The 19447-nt window shown below is 39.0% G+C and overlaps 1 protein-coding gene across 1 annotated transcript in view; it reads right to left on the minus strand.

Moving 5' to 3' along the window:
• LOC143850059 (uncharacterized) overlaps positions 1-19447 on the minus strand; it is a 56932-nt gene that overhangs the window by 31288 nt on the left and 6197 nt on the right. Inside the window, exons 5-11 of the mRNA XM_077359375.1 lie at positions 17171-17381; positions 14228-17077; positions 11457-11693; positions 8233-11363; positions 5743-5953; positions 2519-5649; positions 29-239 (exon numbers count right to left, since the gene is read on the minus strand). Of these exons, the coding sequence (XP_077215490.1) occupies positions 29-239; positions 2519-5649; positions 5743-5953; positions 8233-11363; positions 11457-11693; positions 14228-17077; positions 17171-17381 (9982 nt within the window). The remainder of the gene's footprint in view (positions 1-28; positions 240-2518; positions 5650-5742; positions 5954-8232; positions 11364-11456; positions 11694-14227; positions 17078-17170; positions 17382-19447) is intronic.

The raw sequence follows: 19447 nt of genomic DNA on the forward strand, positions 1-19447 counted from the left end.
TCTACCATTTTAAAATTTAAAAATTGACTCACAGTGAATTTCTTGCTACTGGCATCTTCCGCCAAGTATTTGGCTGCAAGTGCATTCCAGATTTCACTTGCTGATCCCATGCCTTGATATATGTCAAATAGTGTATCTGACATAGCATTTAGGATGTGCCCTTTGCAAATGTAGTCATCCTGTTCCCACTTCATCCTTGCACGAGCCTCCGCCAAAGTTTCATTTTCATTTGCTGACGGCTTTAGAGTAGTGAGAACATGGACCACTTTGAGTGATGTCAAAATGAAGTGCAACTTCTTCTGCCAGCGCTTGAAATTTCCTTTGTCGAAACGTTCGAGTTTGACAAAGTCTTGGGTCATTTGACGAACTGAATAAAGTGCCATTGAAACAACAGTAGAATTATCTTGTCTTAAGATTGTTGGAAAGTTTGTTGAGGGTACTGTTGATGATAGAAAACAGAAACTTGTTGCTTCAAGGCGTGATATCACTTTCCTTAAGACAAGATTCGCCCCCACTAGTAGTGTGCAAAGGGGATCCGCGAATTGCCTCCAAGATACAATGAAGCCTAGTAGGGAAGCCCTACTAATGTTTGATGACGCGTAGCACTAGCGGAATCAAACCCGAAATGCCCTTCCGAAATCTCAAGCCTTAGAGAAATCTCTAGATTCTGTTTCTGCAGAAAAACAGTATCTAGAACAGTAAACAAAAGAAAAACAGTATGTAGAAATACTTGGGGATTTTTGTAGGAGTGTAGAAGAGAGTGTAAAATCAGTCAGAATTGCCAATTCGATTTCTATCTGAAATGACTGAAGTTTGCACATTTTTATAGATCATCTGGTGTCTTTTCAGTGTGAAAAACACCTCTACAGGGCACCTTTCCAGAATGTTTGAAATCTGACCGTTAGATCGCACCCATTGATATTGAACGGTCCTGATCGATCCTAGATGTGACTGTTGGCTTGAGTAAAACCTCTCTCCAACCCAGTCATCGTTAGATCAACCATCTATGGTGTGGATCGCACCCCCTTGGCACATGACCGTTGGGGAAAGGGACACAACCCATTTGATCACACCCTTTGACCGTTGGAGTCATGGGCCCGTTGGGCCGACCGTTAGGCCCGAACCGAAGCCCAACCCAACTGAACCATTCGGCTTGATGGGCCTGCGAACCATTTGACCGGTCCACCTTCATCTTGATCCAACGGTGCAGATCAAATCTGGAAAAATTAAAGGCTCAAATCGCTCTTCGCGACGTTGCGTACGTGCGAAGTGCAAAGTGCGCCTAAAAAAGCGCCAATAAAGCGCCACTATGCGCCCTATAGCCCATTGCCCACGCCGCGCGCGCGCGTGCGCGTGCGCGTGTGCGAACGGTGCGTTGCACCGTCCCGCGGGTCCAACCATGGGTTCAACCCAATGTGCAATCAACAAGAGTTAGAAAAGGTAGTGCTTTATAAGCCCTTCTCTTTCTTTTCTCTCATCCGATGTGGAACTATCTTTTCAACTACACTTCTACATCCTTTTGTAAAAGCAAATATTTCCAAGAAAACATTTTCTTTTTCCCAAACGCTTTTGATAAAACATTTTCCAAAACACTAAAACATATAATATACATGATTTTGAAAATGCAAAATCACTAACAATCCCCCACCATTTTCAAAATCAAAGAAAATTTTCTCATCAGGCTTGGAAATCTTATGCATAGATGAAGGTATCTCTCGATTTGAACCTTCACTTAGTGAGGACATATCAAAGTTAACCAGAATTGCATAGTAGACGTATCTTTGAACTAGCTATTCTATTTGGTTAACCGGATACGTCTCACACACAAGATTTCACCTCTTTGGGCAATTTCTAAAACCGACACATGTACTGGCCTTGTGTCTATATCTTGGTTTCGTGAGCGCTCTAGAGACTAGCCAGGTCTCATAGGAAGCGGCACCACTTCCACACTCACATAGGTAGGCTTATCAAGAGTGCCCCTGTAACTAAAACACTCCAACACTATGTTATAAGCCTATTAAGAGTTTAAATACTCAGCCTTCTCCTTTTAAACATTACAGGTACCAAGCACTTTACCTTGGGATGGCAAATAATACAGATTATAGTGCTTGCAATCACTCCATATGATGTACTTGGACTCATTGAACTCAAGACTTGATGTTTATTCAAGTGTTGAGTTGATGTTCCATCATTGGTGACTATTGGTTAATGGCTTTAACCCCATCCCTAATGATGTTTTACACACCAGATCTCTTGCAAGAGCTTTAGTGAATGGATCGGCCAAGTTTTGGCTCGATCTCACAAAATCAATAGTTACTACTCCATTAGTAAGTAACTCTCTTATAGCACTATGTCTAAGTCCTATATGTCTGGACTTACCATTATAAACATGATTATATGCCCTTGATAGTGTGGCCTGACTATCACAATGGACATAAATCGATGGCATTGGTTTAGACCATAACGGAATTTCCAATAACAAATTCCGAAGCCATTCCGCCTCTTTACAGCATGCTGCCAGAGCTATAAACTCTGCTTCCATAGTTGAAGTTGTTATGCATGTCTGTTTCTTAGAGGCCCAGGAGACTGCTCCCCCACCAAGGGTGAAAATCCACCCACTGGTTGATAAATGGTCTATACGCTCAGTTATCCAACTAGCATCAGAGTATCCTTCTATTACAGTTGGATACCCACTATAACATAAACCATAGTCTATAGTTTTCTTTAAATATTTTAAAACTCTATAGACTGCATTCCAATGAGAAAAACTAGGATTACTGGTAAACCTACTAAGTTTACCTACAGCATATGCTATGTCTGGCCTAGTACAAGTCATAGCATACATAAGACTACCAATTACACTAGCATACCCTAGTTGAGAGATAGTCCTGCCAGTATTAAGATACAACTTTATATTTGGGTCAAAAGGTGTTGAAATGGGTGAACATTCAAAATGGTTAAACTTTTTAAGAACTTTCTCAATATAATGTGATTGTGTTAGAATAAGACCATTGTCCTGTCTTATAATTCTAATACCCAAAATCACATCAGCTTCACCCATATCTTTCATATCAAAGTTTTGAGAAAGATATGATTTAGTACTTTGAATGCTTGCAATATCAGTACCAAAAATTAACATGTCATCAACATATAAACAAATAACAACACCTTTGCTGCCCTTAAATTTACTGTATATACATTTATCTGATTCATGTATCTTATAACCATTTGACACTAAGACTTTATCAAATCTTTCATGCCATTGTTTAGGGGCTTGCTTAAGCCCATACAAAGATTTGATAAGCTTACATACTTTATGCTCTTGGCCTGGCAGAATAAATCCCTCAGGTTGTTCCATATACACTTCTTCATCAAGTTCACCATTTAAGAATGCGGTTTTAACATCCATCTGGTGAATGTGAAGTTTGTATATGGAAGCAAGGGCAATCAACACTCTAATGGTAGAAATCCTAGCAACAGGTGCATATGTGTCAAAGTAATCAATACCGGGTTTTTGAGTAAACCCTTTGGCAACTAACCTTGCCTTAAACTTTTCTATGGTCCCATTTACATTGATCTTCTTCTTGAAGATCCATTTACATCCTATAGGTTTAGACCCAGGTGGTAGATCAATCAAAATCCAAGTTTTATTACCCATGATAGAATCCATTTCGTCATTAATTGCTTCTTTCCAAAAAGCAACATCTTGTGACTTTATGGCTTCTCCATAGGTTTGAGGGTCACTTTCTATGCTTAAGTTTAACAAGACAGAACCTTGGAGTTTTTCCCTTGTCCCTTCTACCAGGTAGGTTACAAAGTCAGGGCCAAAACTCCTATCCCTTCTATCTCTTGAACTTCTTCTTATTTTACTAGGTTGTACACTAGGTTCACCAACTTCTGTTTGCGATTCTAAAGGATGATCTACAGAAGTTGTAGGTTCAATTTCTTTAGGAATTGCAGTGAACCTATTTTCATAGAAAAAGGCATCTCTAGATTCAATTATGGTATTGACATCTATGAAATCATTAGGTTCTATAACTAAGAACCTATAGGCCTTACTGTGACTAGCATATCCCAAAAAGATACACTCAATACCCCTTTCACCTAATTTTCTTAACTTAGGTTTAGGGACTTTAACTATAGATCTACAACCCCAAACTTTAAGGTAACTTAAGTTTGGTTTCCTTTTCTTCCACAATTCATAAGGGGTTATATCAGATTTCTTACTTGGTACCCTATTCAAAATGTGACAAGCTGTAAGTAAGGCTTCACCCCAAAAACTTTTATTTAAACCAGAATTAACAAGCATAGCATTAATCATTTCAGTAAGTGTCCTATTCTTCCTTTCTGCTACACCATTTTGTTGTGGTGTATAAGGGGCAGAAGATTCATGGACTATGCCTACTGATTCACAGAAATGAGGAAAGTGATATTCACCACCTCTATCTGATCTGAGACATTTAATGCTTGTTATACATTGGTTTTCTACTTCAGTTTTATAAATCTTAAATTTTTCTAAAACCTCATCTTTATGACTAAGTAGATAAACATAACAGTACCTAGAATAATCATCAATAAATGTAACAAAGTACTTTTTACCTCCCTTTGTGGGAACACTATGTATGTCACATACATCACTATGAATTAAATCTAACAAGTTAGAAGTTCTATCTACTTTAGGAAATGACTTAGTGATTATCTTGGTTTGCATGCATGTTTTACATCTATCTACTAAGTCATTTTCATATTTAGGAATTAAGGTTAACTTAACCATATCATTCATTTTCCTAGTATTTACATGTCCTAAACGATTATGCCATAAAGATAAAGAAGAATCCAAAACATAAGCAAAGACATTCACTTTATTGATATTAAGTTTGAACATCCCTTCATACATATATCCCTTCCCAACAAAGGTACCCCCCTTAGAAAGAATGAACTTGTCAGATTCAAATACAAGTTTGAAGCCATTCTTGTTGAGAATGCTTCCAGACACTAAGTTCTTTCTAACTTCTGGTACATGGTAGACACCGGTTAGAGTGAGTCGCTTGCCGGATGTGAACTCAAGTTCCACCTTGCCCTTCCCTTTGACTTCTGCTGTCGACGGATTTCCCATGTATAACACGCTTCCATCTTCAACTGTTTCATAAGTTGAAAACAGGTTCCTGTCTTTACAGACATGCATCGTCGCACCAGAGTCAATCCACCAATCATTGCCATCTTCAAGCATATTTGCCTCTGAAATCATGGCGACAAACTTTTCTTTGTCTGTTGGTGCACCCGACTTCTTATCCTTAAGAAGTCGGCACTCACTCTTGTAATGGCCTGGTTTGCCACAGTTGAAACAAGCACCCTTTCTTTTCTTATTCTTATTAGTATTCTTTTCAGGGTGTTTGTTTCTCTTCCAATTGCCTTTTCTTTGTTGGTTCGAATTCTTGACATTTTCCACCAAATGGATCTTAGAGGATACAGTTTCATTTTCTTTCTTGTCTCTGATTCTTGACTCTTCCTCAATCCTGAGGCATTGAGCCAAGTCTTCAATAGACATTTCCTCTTTCTTGTGTTTCAGACTTTTTCTAAAGTCTTTCCAATTTGGTGGAAGTTTGTCAATAATTGACGGGACAATGAAGGAATCATCAAGAAGGATGCCTTGCAAATGAATTTGATTAATTACATGTTGTATTTCATGTAATTGATCAATAACAGACTTATCATCTACCATTTTAAAATTTAAAAATTGACTCACAGTGAATTTCTTGCTACTGGCATCTTCCGCCAAGTATTTGGCTGCAAGTGCATTCCAGATTTCACTTGCTGATCCCATGCCTTGATATATGTCAAATAGTGTATCTGACATAGCATTTAGGATGTGCCCTTTGCAAATGTAGTCATCCTGTTCCCACTTCATCCTTGCACGAGCCTCCGCCAAAGTTTCATTTTCATTTGCTGACGGCTTTAGAGTAGTGAGAACATGGACCACTTTGAGTGATGTCAAAATGAAGTGCAACTTCTTCTGCCAGCGCTTGAAATTTCCTTTGTCGAAACGTTCGAGTTTGACAAAGTCTTGGGTCATTTGACGAACTGAATAAAGTGCCATTGAAACAACAGTAGAATTATCTTGTCTTAAGATTGTTGGAAAGTTTGTTGAGGGTACTGTTGATGATAGAAAACAGAAACTTGTTGCTTCAAGGCGTGATATCACTTTCCTTAAGACAAGATTCGCCCCCACTAGTAGTGTGCAAAGGGGATCCGCGAATTGCCTCCAAGATACAATGAAGCCTAGTAGGGAAGCCCTACTAATGTTTGATGACGCGTAGCACTAGCGGAATCAAACCCGAAATGCCCTTCCGAAATCTCAAGCCTTAGAGAAATCTCTAGATTCTGTTTCTGCAGAAAAACAGTATCTAGAACAGTAAACAAAAGAAAAACAGTATGTAGAAATACTTGGGGATTTTTGTAGGAGTGTAGAAGAGAGTGTAAAATCAGTCAGAATTGCCAATTCGATTTCTATCTGAAATGACTGAAGTTTGCACATTTTTATAGATCATCTGGTGTCTTTTCAGTGTGAAAAACACCTCTACAGGGCACCTTTCCAGAATGTTTGAAATCTGACCGTTAGATCGCACCCATTGATATTGAACGGTCCTGATCGATCCTAGATGTGACTGTTGGCTTGAGTAAAACCTCTCTCCAACCCAGTCATCGTTAGATCAACCATCTATGGTGTGGATCGCACCCCCTTGGCACATGACCGTTGGGGAAAGGGACACAACCCATTTGATCACACCCTTTGACCGTTGGAGTCATGGGCCCGTTGGGCCGACCGTTAGGCCCGAACCGAAGCCCAACCCAACTGAACCATTCGGCTTGATGGGCCTGCGAACCATTTGACCGGTCCACCTTCATCTTGATCCAACGGTGCAGATCAAATCTGGAAAAATTAAAGGCTCCAATCGCTCTTCGCGACGTTGCGTACGTGCGAAGTGCAAAGTGCGCCTAAAAAAGCGCCAATAAAGCGCCACTATGCGCCCTATAGCCCATTGCCCACGCCGCGCGCGCGCGTGCGCGTGCGCGTGTGCGAACGGTGCGTTGCACCGTCCCGCGGGTCCAACCATGGGTTCAACCCAATGTGCAATCAACAAGAGTTAGAAAAGGTAGTGCTTTATAAGCCCTTCTCTTTCTTTTCTCTCATCCGATGTGGAACTATCTTTTCAACTACACTTCTACATCCTTTTGTAAAAGCAAATATTTCCAAGAAAACATTTTCTTTTTCCCAAACGCTTTTGATAAAACATTTTCCAAAACACTAAAACATATAATATACATGATTTTGAAAATGCAAAATCACTAACAATCCCCCACCATTTTCAAAATCAAAGAAAATTTTCTCATCAGGCTTGGAAATCTTATGCATAGATGAAGGTATCTCTCGATTTGAACCTTCACTTAGTGAGGACATATCAAAGTTAACCAGAATTGCATAGTAGACGTATCTTTGAACTAGCTATTCTATTTGGTTAACCGGATACGTCTCACACACAAGATTTCACCTCTTTGGGCAATTTCTAAAACCGACACATGTACTGGCCTTGTGTCTATATCTTGGTTTCGTGAGCGCTCTAGAGACTAGCCAGGTCTCATAGGAAGCGGCACCACTTCCACACTCACATAGGTAGGCTTATCAAGAGTGCCCCTGTAACTAAAACACTCCAACACTATGTTATAAGCCTATTAAGAGTTTAAATACTCAGCCTTCTCCTTTTAAACATTACAGGTACCAAGCACTTTACCTTGGGATGGCAAATAATACAGATTATAGTGCTTGCAATCACTCCATATGATGTACTTGGACTCATTGAACTCAAGACTTGATGTTTATTCAAGTGTTGAGTTGATGTTCCATCATTGGTGACTATTGGTTAATGGCTTTAACCCCATCCCTAATGATGTTTTACACACCAGATCTCTTGCAAGAGCTTTAGTGAATGGATCGGCCAAGTTTTGGCTCGATCTCACAAAATCAATAGTTACTACTCCATTAGTAAGTAACTCTCTTATAGCACTATGTCTAAGTCCTATATGTCTGGACTTACCATTATAAACATGATTATATGCCCTTGATAGTGTGGCCTGACTATCACAATGGACATAAATCGATGGCATTGGTTTAGACCATAACGGAATTTCCAATAACAAATTCCGAAGCCATTCCGCCTCTTTACAGCATGCTGCCAGAGCTATAAACTCTGCTTCCATAGTTGAAGTTGTTATGCATGTCTGTTTCTTAGAGGCCCAGGAGACTGCTCCCCCACCAAGGGTGAAAATCCACCCACTGGTTGATAAATGGTCTATACGCTCAGTTATCCAACTAGCATCAGAGTATCCTTCTATTACAGTTGGATACCCACTATAACATAAACCATAGTCTATAGTTTTCTTTAAATATTTTAAAACTCTATAGACTGCATTCCAATGAGAAAAACTAGGATTACTGGTAAACCTACTAAGTTTACCTACAGCATATGCTATGTCTGGCCTAGTACAAGTCATAGCATACATAAGACTACCAATTACACTAGCATACCCTAGTTGAGAGATAGTCCTGCCAGTATTAAGATACAACTTTATATTTGGGTCAAAAGGTGTTGAAATGGGTGAACATTCAAAATGGTTAAACTTTTTAAGAACTTTCTCAATATAATGTGATTGTGTTAGAATAAGACCATTGTCCTGTCTTATAATTCTAATACCCAAAATCACATCAGCTTCACCCATATCTTTCATATCAAAGTTTTGAGAAAGATATGATTTAGTACTTTGAATGCTTGCAATATCAGTACCAAAAATTAACATGTCATCAACATATAAACAAATAACAACACCTTTGCTGCCCTTAAATTTACTGTATATACATTTATCTGATTCATGTATCTTATAACCATTTGACACTAAGACTTTATCAAATCTTTCATGCCATTGTTTAGGGGCTTGCTTAAGCCCATACAAAGATTTGATAAGCTTACATACTTTATGCTCTTGGCCTGGCAGAATAAATCCCTCAGGTTGTTCCATATACACTTCTTCATCAAGTTCACCATTTAAGAATGCGGTTTTAACATCCATCTGGTGAATGTGAAGTTTGTATATGGAAGCAAGGGCAATCAACACTCTAATGGTAGAAATCCTAGCAACAGGTGCATATGTGTCAAAGTAATCAATACCGGGTTTTTGAGTAAACCCTTTGGCAACTAACCTTGCCTTAAACTTTTCTATGGTCCCATTTACATTGATCTTCTTCTTGAAGATCCATTTACATCCTATAGGTTTAGACCCAGGTGGTAGATCAATCAAAATCCAAGTTTTATTACCCATGATAGAATCCATTTCGTCATTAATTGCTTCTTTCCAAAAAGCAACATCTTGTGACTTTATGGCTTCTCCATAGGTTTGAGGGTCACTTTCTATGCTTAAGTTTAACAAGACAGAACCTTGGAGTTTTTCCCTTGTCCCTTCTACCAGGTAGGTTACAAAGTCAGGGCCAAAACTCCTATCCCTTCTATCTCTTGAACTTCTTCTTATTTTACTAGGTTGTACACTAGGTTCACCAACTTCTGTTTGCGATTCTAAAGGATGATCTACAGAAGTTGTAGGTTCAATTTCTTTAGGAATTGCAGTGAACCTATTTTCATAGAAAAAGGCATCTCTAGATTCAATTATGGTATTGACATCTATGAAATCATTAGGTTCTATAACTAAGAACCTATAGGCCTTACTGTGACTAGCATATCCCAAAAAGATACACTCAATACCCCTTTCACCTAATTTTCTTAACTTAGGTTTAGGGACTTTAACTATAGATCTACAACCCCAAACTTTAAGGTAACTTAAGTTTGGTTTCCTTTTCTTCCACAATTCATAAGGGGTTATATCAGATTTCTTACTTGGTACCCTATTCAAAATGTGACAAGCTGTAAGTAAGGCTTCACCCCAAAAACTTTTATTTAAACCAGAATTAACAAGCATAGCATTAATCATTTCAGTAAGTGTCCTATTCTTCCTTTCTGCTACACCATTTTGTTGTGGTGTATAAGGGGCAGAAGATTCATGGACTATGCCTACTGATTCACAGAAATGAGGAAAGTGATATTCACCACCTCTATCTGATCTGAGACATTTAATGCTTGTTATACATTGGTTTTCTACTTCAGTTTTATAAATCTTAAATTTTTCTAAAACCTCATCTTTATGACTAAGTAGATAAACATAACAGTACCTAGAATAATCATCAATAAATGTAACAAAGTACTTTTTACCTCCCTTTGTGGGAACACTATGTATGTCACATACATCACTATGAATTAAATCTAACAAGTTAGAAGTTCTATCTACTTTAGGAAATGACTTAGTGATTATCTTGGTTTGCATGCATGTTTTACATCTATCTACTAAGTCATTTTCATATTTAGGAATTAAGGTTAACTTAACCATATCATTCATTTTCCTAGTATTTACATGTCCTAAACGATTATGCCATAAAGATAAAGAAGAATCCAAAACATAAGCAAAGACATTCACTTTATTGATATTAAGTTTGAACATCCCTTCATACATATATCCCTTCCCAACAAAGGTACCCCCCTTAGAAAGAATGAACTTGTCAGATTCAAATACAAGTTTGAAGCCATTCTTGTTGAGAATGCTTCCAGACACTAAGTTCTTTCTAACTTCTGGTACATGGTAGACACCGGTTAGAGTGAGTCGCTTGCCGGATGTGAACTCAAGTTCCACCTTGCCCTTCCCTTTGACTTCTGCTGTCGACGAATTTCCCATGTATAACACGCTTCCATCTTCAACTGTTTCATAAGTTGAAAACAGGTTCCTGTCTTTACAGACATGCATCGTCGCACCAGAGTCAATCCACCAATCATTGCCATCTTCAAGCATATTTGCCTCTGAAATCATGGCGACAAACTTTTCTTTGTCTGTTGGTGCACCCGACTTCTTATCCTTAAGAAGTCGGCACTCACTCTTGTAATGGCCTGGTTTGCCACAGTTGAAACAAGCACCCTTTCTTTTCTTATTCTTATTAGTATTCTTTTCAGGGTGTTTGTTTCTCTTCCAATTGCCTTTTCTTTGTTGGTTCGAATTCTTGACATTTTCCACCAAATGGATCTTAGAGGATACAGTTTCATTTTCTTTCTTGTCTCTGATTCTTGACTCTTCCTCAATCCTGAGGCATTGAGCCAAGTCTTCAATAGACATTTCCTCTTTCTTGTGTTTCAGACTTTTTCTAAAGTCTTTCCAATTTGGTGGAAGTTTGTCAATAATTGACGGGACAATGAAGGAATCATCAAGAAGGATGCCTTGCAAATGAATTTGATTAATTACATGTTGTATTTCATGTAATTGATCAATAACAGACTTATCATCTACCATTTTAAAATTTAAAAATTGACTCACAGTGAATTTCTTGCTACTGGCATCTTCCGCCAAGTATTTGGCTGCAAGTGCATTCCAGATTTCACTTGCTGATCCCATGCCTTGATATATGTCAAATAGTGTATCTGACATAGCATTTAGGATGTGCCCTTTGCAAATGTAGTCATCCTGTTCCCACTTCATCCTTGCACGAGCCTCCGCCAAAGTTTCATTTTCATTTGCTGACGGCTTTAGAGTAGTGAGAACATGGACCACTTTGAGTGATGTCAAAATGAAGTGCAACTTCTTCTGCCAGCGCTTGAAATTTCCTTTGTCGAAACGTTCGAGTTTGACAAAGTCTTGGGTCATTTGACGAACTGAATAAAGTGCCATTGAAACAACAGTAGAATTATCTTGTCTTAAGATTGTTGGAAAGTTTGTTGAGGGTACTGTTGATGATAGAAAACAGAAACTTGTTGCTTCAAGGCGTGATATCACTTTCCTTAAGACAAGATTCGCCCCCACTAGTAGTGTGCAAAGGGGATCCGCGAATTGCCTCCAAGATACAATGAAGCCTAGTAGGGAAGCCCTACTAATGTTTGATGACGCGTAGCACTAGCGGAATCAAACCCGAAATGCCCTTCCGAAATCTCAAGCCTTAGAGAAATCTCTAGATTCTGTTTCTGCAGAAAAACAGTATCTAGAACAGTAAACAAAAGAAAAACAGTATGTAGAAATACTTGGGGATTTTTGTAGGAGTGTAGAAGAGAGTGTAAAATCAGTCAGAATTGCCAATTCGATTTCTATCTGAAATGACTGAAGTTTGCACATTTTTATAGATCATCTGGTGTCTTTTCAGTGTGAAAAACACCTCTACAGGGCACCTTTCCAGAATGTTTGAAATCTGACCGTTAGATCGCACCCATTGATATTGAACGGTCCTGATCGATCCTAGATGTGACTGTTGGCTTGAGTAAAACCTCTCTCCAACCCAGTCATCGTTAGATCAACCATCTATGGTGTGGATCGCACCCCCTTGGCACATGACCGTTGGGGAAAGGGACACAACCCATTTGATCACACCCTTTGACCGTTGGAGTCATGGGCCCGTTGGGCCGACCGTTAGGCCCGAACCGAAGCCCAACCCAACTGAACCATTCGGCTTGATGGGCCTGCGAACCATTTGACCGGTCCACCTTCATCTTGATCCAACGGTGCAGATCAAATCTGGAAAAATTAAAGGCTCCAATCGCTCTTCGCGACGTTGCGTACGTGCGAAGTGCAAAGTGCGCCTAAAAAAGCGCCAATAAAGCGCCACTATGCGCCCTATAGCCCATTGCCCACGCCGCGCGCGCGCGTGCGCGTGCGCGTGTGCGAACGGTGCGTTGCACCGTCCCGCGGGTCCAACCATGGGTTCAACCCAATGTGCAATCAACAAGAGTTAGAAAAGGTAGTGCTTTATAAGCCCTTCTCTTTCTTTTCTCTCATCCGATGTGGAACTATCTTTTCAACTACACTTCTACATCCTTTTGTAAAAGCAAATATTTCCAAGAAAACATTTTCTTTTTCCCAAACGCTTTTGATAAAACATTTTCCAAAACACTAAAACATATAATATACATGATTTTGAAAATGCAAAATCACTAACAATCCCCCACCATTTTCAAAATCAAAGAAAATTTTCTCATCAGGCTTGGAAATCTTATGCATAGATGAAGGTATCTCTCGATTTGAACCTTCACTTAGTGAGGACATATCAAAGTTAACCAGAATTGCATAGTAGACGTATCTTTGAACTAGCTATTCTATTTGGTTAACCGGATACGTCTCACACACAAGATTTCACCTCTTTGGGCAATTTCTAAAACCGACACATGTACTGGCCTTGTGTCTATATCTTGGTTTCGTGAGCGCTCTAGAGACTAGCCAGGTCTCATAGGAAGCGGCACCACTTCCACACTCACATAGGTAGGCTTATCAAGAGTGCCCCTGTAACTAAAACACTCCAACACTATGTTATAAGCCTATTAAGAGTTTAAATACTCAGCCTTCTCCTTTTAAACATTACAGGTACCAAGCACTTTACCTTGGGATGGCAAATAATACAGATTATAGTGCTTGCAATCACTCCATATGATGTACTTGGACTCATTGAACTCAAGACTTGATGTTTATTCAAGTGTTGAGTTGATGTTCCATCATTGGTGACTATTGGTTAATGGCTTTAACCCCATCCCTAATGATGTTTTACACACCAGATCTCTTGCAAGAGCTTTAGTGAATGGATCGGCCAAGTTTTGGCTCGATCTCACAAAATCAATAGTTACTACTCCATTAGTAAGTAACTCTCTTATAGCACTATGTCTAAGTCCTATATGTCTGGACTTACCATTATAAACATGATTATATGCCCTTGATAGTGTGGCCTGACTATCACAATGGACATAAATCGATGGCATTGGTTTAGACCATAACGGAATTTCCAATAACAAATTCCGAAGCCATTCCGCCTCTTTACAGCATGCTGCCAGAGCTATAAACTCTGCTTCCATAGTTGAAGTTGTTATGCATGTCTGTTTCTTAGAGGCCCAGGAGACTGCTCCCCCACCAAGGGTGAAAATCCACCCACTGGTTGATAAATGGTCTATACGCTCAGTTATCCAACTAGCATCAGAGTATCCTTCTATTACAGTTGGATACCCACTATAACATAAACCATAGTCTATAGTTTTCTTTAAATATTTTAAAACTCTATAGACTGCATTCCAATGAGAAAAACTAGGATTACTGGTAAACCTACTAAGTTTACCTACAACATATGCTATGTCTGGCCTAGTACAAGTCATAGCATACATAAGACTACCAATTACACTAGCATACCCTAGTTGAGAGATAGTCCTGCCAGTATTAAGATACAACTTTATATTTGGGTCAAAAGGTGTTGAAATGGGTGAACATTCAAAATGGTTAAACTTTTTAAGAACTTTCTCAATATAATGTGATTGTGTTAGAATAAGACCATTGTCCTGTCTTATAATTCTAATACCCAAAATCACATCAGCTTCACCCATATCTTTCATATCAAAGTTTTGAGAAAGATATGATTTAGTACTTTGAATGCTTGCAATATCAGTACCAAAAATTAACATGTCATCAACATATAAACAAATAACAACACCTTTGCTGCCCTTAAATTTACTGTATATACATTTATCTGATTCATGTATCTTATAACCATTTGACACTAAGACTTTATCAAATCTTTCATGCCATTGTTTAGGGGCTTGCTTAAGCCCATACAAAGATTTGATAAGCTTACATACTTTATGCTCTTGGCCTGGCAGAATAAATCCCTCAGGTTGTTCCATATACACTTCTTCATCAAGTTCACCATTTAAGAATGCGGTTTTAACATCCATCTGGTGAATGTGAAGTTTGTATATGGAAGCAAGGGCAATCAACACTCTAATGGTAGAAATCCTAGCAACAGGTGCATATGTGTCAAAGTAATCAATACCGGGTTTTTGAGTAAACCCTTTGGCAACTAACCTTGCCTTAAACTTTTCTATGGTCCCATTTACATTGATCTTCTTCTTGAAGATCCATTTACATCCTATAGGTTTAGACCCAGGTGGTAGATCAATCAAAATCCAAGTTTTATTACCCATGATAGAATCCATTTCGTCATTAATTGCTTCTTTCCAAAAAGCAACATCTTGTGACTTTATGGCTTCTCCATAGGTTTGAGGGTCACTTTCTATGCTTAAGTTTAACAAGACAGAACCTTGGAGTTTTTCCCTTGTCCCTTCTACCAGGTAGGTTACAAAGTCAGGGCCAAAACTCCTATCCCTTCTATCTCTTGAACTTCTTCTTATTTTACTAGGTTGTACACTAGGTTCACCAACTTCTGTTTGCGATTCTAAAGGATGATCTACAGAAGTTGTAGGTTCAATTTCTTTAGGAATTGCAGTGAACCTATTTTCATAGAAAAAGGCATCTCTAGATTCAATTATGGTATTGACATCTATGAAATCATTAGGTTCTATAACTAAGAACCTATAGGCCTTACTGTGACTAGCATATCCCAAAAAGATACACTCAATACCCCTTTCACCTAATTTTCTTAACTTAGGTTTAGGGACTTTAACTATAGATCTACAACCCCAAACTTTAAGGTAACTTAAGTTTGGTTTCCTTTTCTTCCACAATTCATAAGGGGTTATATCAGATTTCTTACTTGGTACCCTATTCAAAATGTGACAAGCTGTAAGTAAGGCTTCACCCCAAAAACTTTTATTTAAACCAGAATTAACAAGCATAGCATTAATCATTTCAGTAAGTGTCCTATTCTTCCTTTCTGCTACACCATTTTGTTGTGGTGTATAAGGGGCAGAAGATTCATGGACTATGCCTACTGATTCACAGAAATGAGGAAAGTGATATTCACCACCTCTATCTGATCTGAGACATTTAATGCTTGTTATACATTGGTTTTCTACTTCAGTTTTATAAATCTTAAATTTTTCTAAAACCTCATCTTTATGACTAAGTAGATAAACATAACAGTACCTAGAATAATCATCAATAAATGTAACAAAGTACTTTTTACCTCCCTTTGTGGGAACACTATGTATGTCACATACATCACTATGAATTAAATCTAACAAGTTAGAAGTTCTATCTACTTTAGGAAATGACTTAGTGATTATCTTGGTTTGCATGCATGTTTTACATCTATCTACTAAGTCATTTTCATATTTAGGAATTAAGGTTAACTTAACCATATCATTCATTTTCCTAGTATTTACATGTCCTAAACGATTATGCCATAAAGATAAAGAAGAATCCAAAACATAAGCAAAGACATTCACTTTATTGATATTAAGTTTGAACATCCCTTCATACATATATCCCTTCCCAACAAAGGTACCCCCCTTAGAAAGAATGAACTTGTCAGATTCAAATACAAGTTTGAAGCCATTCTTGTTGAGAATGCTTCCAGACACTAAGTTCTTTCTAACTTCTGGTACATGGTAGACACCGGTTAGAGTGAGTCGCTTGCCGGATGTGAACTCAAGTTCCACCTTGCCCTTCCCTTTGACTTCTGCTGTCGACGGATTTCCCATGTATAACACGCTTCCATCTTCAACTGTTTCATAAGTTGAAAACAGGTTCCTGTCTTTACAGACATGCATCGTCGCACCAGAGTCAATCCACCAATCATTGCCATCTTCAAGCATATTTGCCTCTGAAATCATGGCGACAAACTTTTCTTTGTCTGTTGGTGCACCCGACTTCTTATCCTTAAGAAGTCGGCACTCACTCTTGTAATGGCCTGGTTTGCCACAGTTGAAACAAGCACCCTTTCTTTTCTTATTCTTATTAGTATTCTTTTCAGGGTGTTTGTTTCTCTTCCAATTGCCTTTTCTTTGTTGGTTCGAATTCTTGACATTTTCCACCAAATGGATCTTAGAGGATACAGTTTCATTTTCTTTCTTGTCTCTGATTCTTGACTCTTCCTCAATCCTGAGGCATTGAGCCAAGTCTTCAATAGACATTTCCTCTTTCTTGTGTTTCAGACTTTTTCTAAAGTCTTTCCAATTTGGTGGAAGTTTGTCAATAATTGACGGGACAATGAAGGAATCATCAAGAAGGATGCCTTGCAAATGAATTTGATTAATTACATGTTGTATTTCATGTAATTGATCAATAACAGACTTATCATCTACCATTTTAAAATTTAAAAATTGACTCACAGTGAATTTCTTGCTACTGGCATCTTCCGCCAAGTATTTGGCTGCAAGTGCATTCCAGATTTCACTTGCTGATCCCATGCCTTGATATATGTCAAATAGTGTATCTGACATAGCATTTAGGATGTGCCCTTTGCAAATGTAGTCATCCTGTTCCCACTTCATCCTTGCACGAGCCTCCGCCAAAGTTTCATTTTCATTTGCTGACGGCTTTAGAGTAGTGAGAACATGGACCACTTTGAGTGATGTCAAAATGACGTGCAACTTCTTCTGCCAGCGCTTGAAATATCCTTTGTCGAAACGTTCGAGTTTGACAAAGTCTTGGGTCATTTGACGAACTGAATAAAGTGTCATTGAAACAACAGTAGAATTATCTTGTCTTAAGATTGTTGGAAAGTTTGTTGAGGGTACTGTTGATGATAGAAAACAGAAACTTGTTGCTTCAAGGCGTGATATCACTTTCCTTAAGACAAGATTCGCCCCCACTAGTAGTGTGCAAAGGGGATCCGCGAATTGCCTCCAAGATACAATGAAGCCTAGTAGGGAAGCCCTACTAATGTTTGATGACGCGTAGCACTAGCGGAATCAAACCCGAAATGCCCTTCCGAAATCTCAAGCCTTAGAGAAATCTCTAGATTCTGTTTCTGCAGAAAAACAGTATCTAGAACAGTAAACAAAAGAAAAACAGTATGTAGAAATACTTGGGGATTTTTGTAGGAGTGTAGAAGAGAGTGTAAAATCAGTCAGAATTGCCAATTCGATTTCTATCTGAAATGACTGAAGTTTGCACATTTTTATAGATCATCTGGTGTCTTTTCAGTGTGAAAAACACCTCTACAGGGCACCTTTCCAGAATGTTTGAAATCTGACCGTTAGATCGCACCCATTGATATTGAACGGTCCTGATCGATCCTAGATGTGACTGTTGGCTTGAGTAAAACCTCTCTCCAACCCAGTCATCGTTAGATCAACCATCTATGGTGTGGATCGCACCCCCTTGGCACATGACCGTTGGGGAAAGGGACACAACCCATTTGATCACACCCTTTGACCGTTGGAGTCATGGGCCCGTTGGGCCGACCGTTAGGCCCGAACCGAAGCCCAACCCAACTGAACCATTCGGCTTGATGGGCCTGCGAACCATTTGACCGGTCCACCTTCATCTTGATCCAACGGTGCAGATCAAATCTGGAAAAATTAAAGGCTCAAATCGCTCTTCGCGACGTTGCGTACGTGCGAAGTGCAAAGTGCGCCTAAAAAAGCGCCAATAAAGCGCCACTATGCGCCCTATAGCCCATTGCCCACGCCGCGCGCGCGCGTGCGCGTGCGCGTGTGCGAACGGTGCGTTGCACCGTCCCGCGGGTCCAACCATGGGTTCAACCCAATGTGCAATCAACAAGAGTTAGAAAAGGTAGTGCTTTATAAGCCCTTCTCTTTCTTTTCTCTCATCCGATGTGGAACTATCTTTTCAACTACACTTCTACATCCTTTTGTAAAAGCAAATATTTCCAAGAAAACATTTTCTTTTTCCCAAACGCTTTTGATAAAACATTTTCCAAAACACTAAAACATATAATATACATGATTTTGAAAATGCAAAATCACTAACAATCCCCCACCATTTTCAAAATCAAAGAAAATTTTCTCATCAGGCTTGGAAATCTTATGCATAGATGAAGGTATCTCTCGATTTGAACCTTCACTTAGTGAGGACATATCAAAGTTAACCAGAATTGCATAGTAGACGTATCTTTGAACTAGCTATTCTATTTGGTTAACCGGATACGTCTCACACACAAGATTTCACCTCTTTGGGCAATTTCTAAAACCGACACATGTACTGGCCTTGTGTCTATATCTTGGTTTCGTGAGCGCTCTAGAGACTAGCCAGGTCTCATAGGAAGCGGCACCACTTCCACACTCACATAGGTAGGCTTATCAAGAGTGCCCCTGTAACTAAAACACTCCAACACTATGTTATAAGCCTATTAAGAGTTTAAATACTCAGCCTTCTCCTTTTAAACATTACAGGTACCAAGCACTTTACCTTGGGATGGCAAATAATACAGATTATAGTGCTTGCAATCACTCCATATGATGTACTTGGACTCATTGAACTCAAGACTTGATGTTTATTCAAGTGTTGAGTTGATGTTCCATCATTGGTGACTATTGGTTAATGGCTTTAACCCCATCCCTAATGATGTTTTACACACCAGATCTCTTGCAAGAGCTTTAGTGAATGGATCGGCCAAGTTTTGGCTCGATCTCACAAA

This window comes from Tasmannia lanceolata, unplaced genomic scaffold, assembly GCF_043159265.1.
Source record: "Tasmannia lanceolata isolate RefF3 unplaced genomic scaffold, GAP_Taslan_0.1 ptg000018l, whole genome shotgun sequence".
Taxonomy (NCBI): Eukaryota; Viridiplantae; Streptophyta; class Magnoliopsida; order Canellales; family Winteraceae; genus Tasmannia; species Tasmannia lanceolata.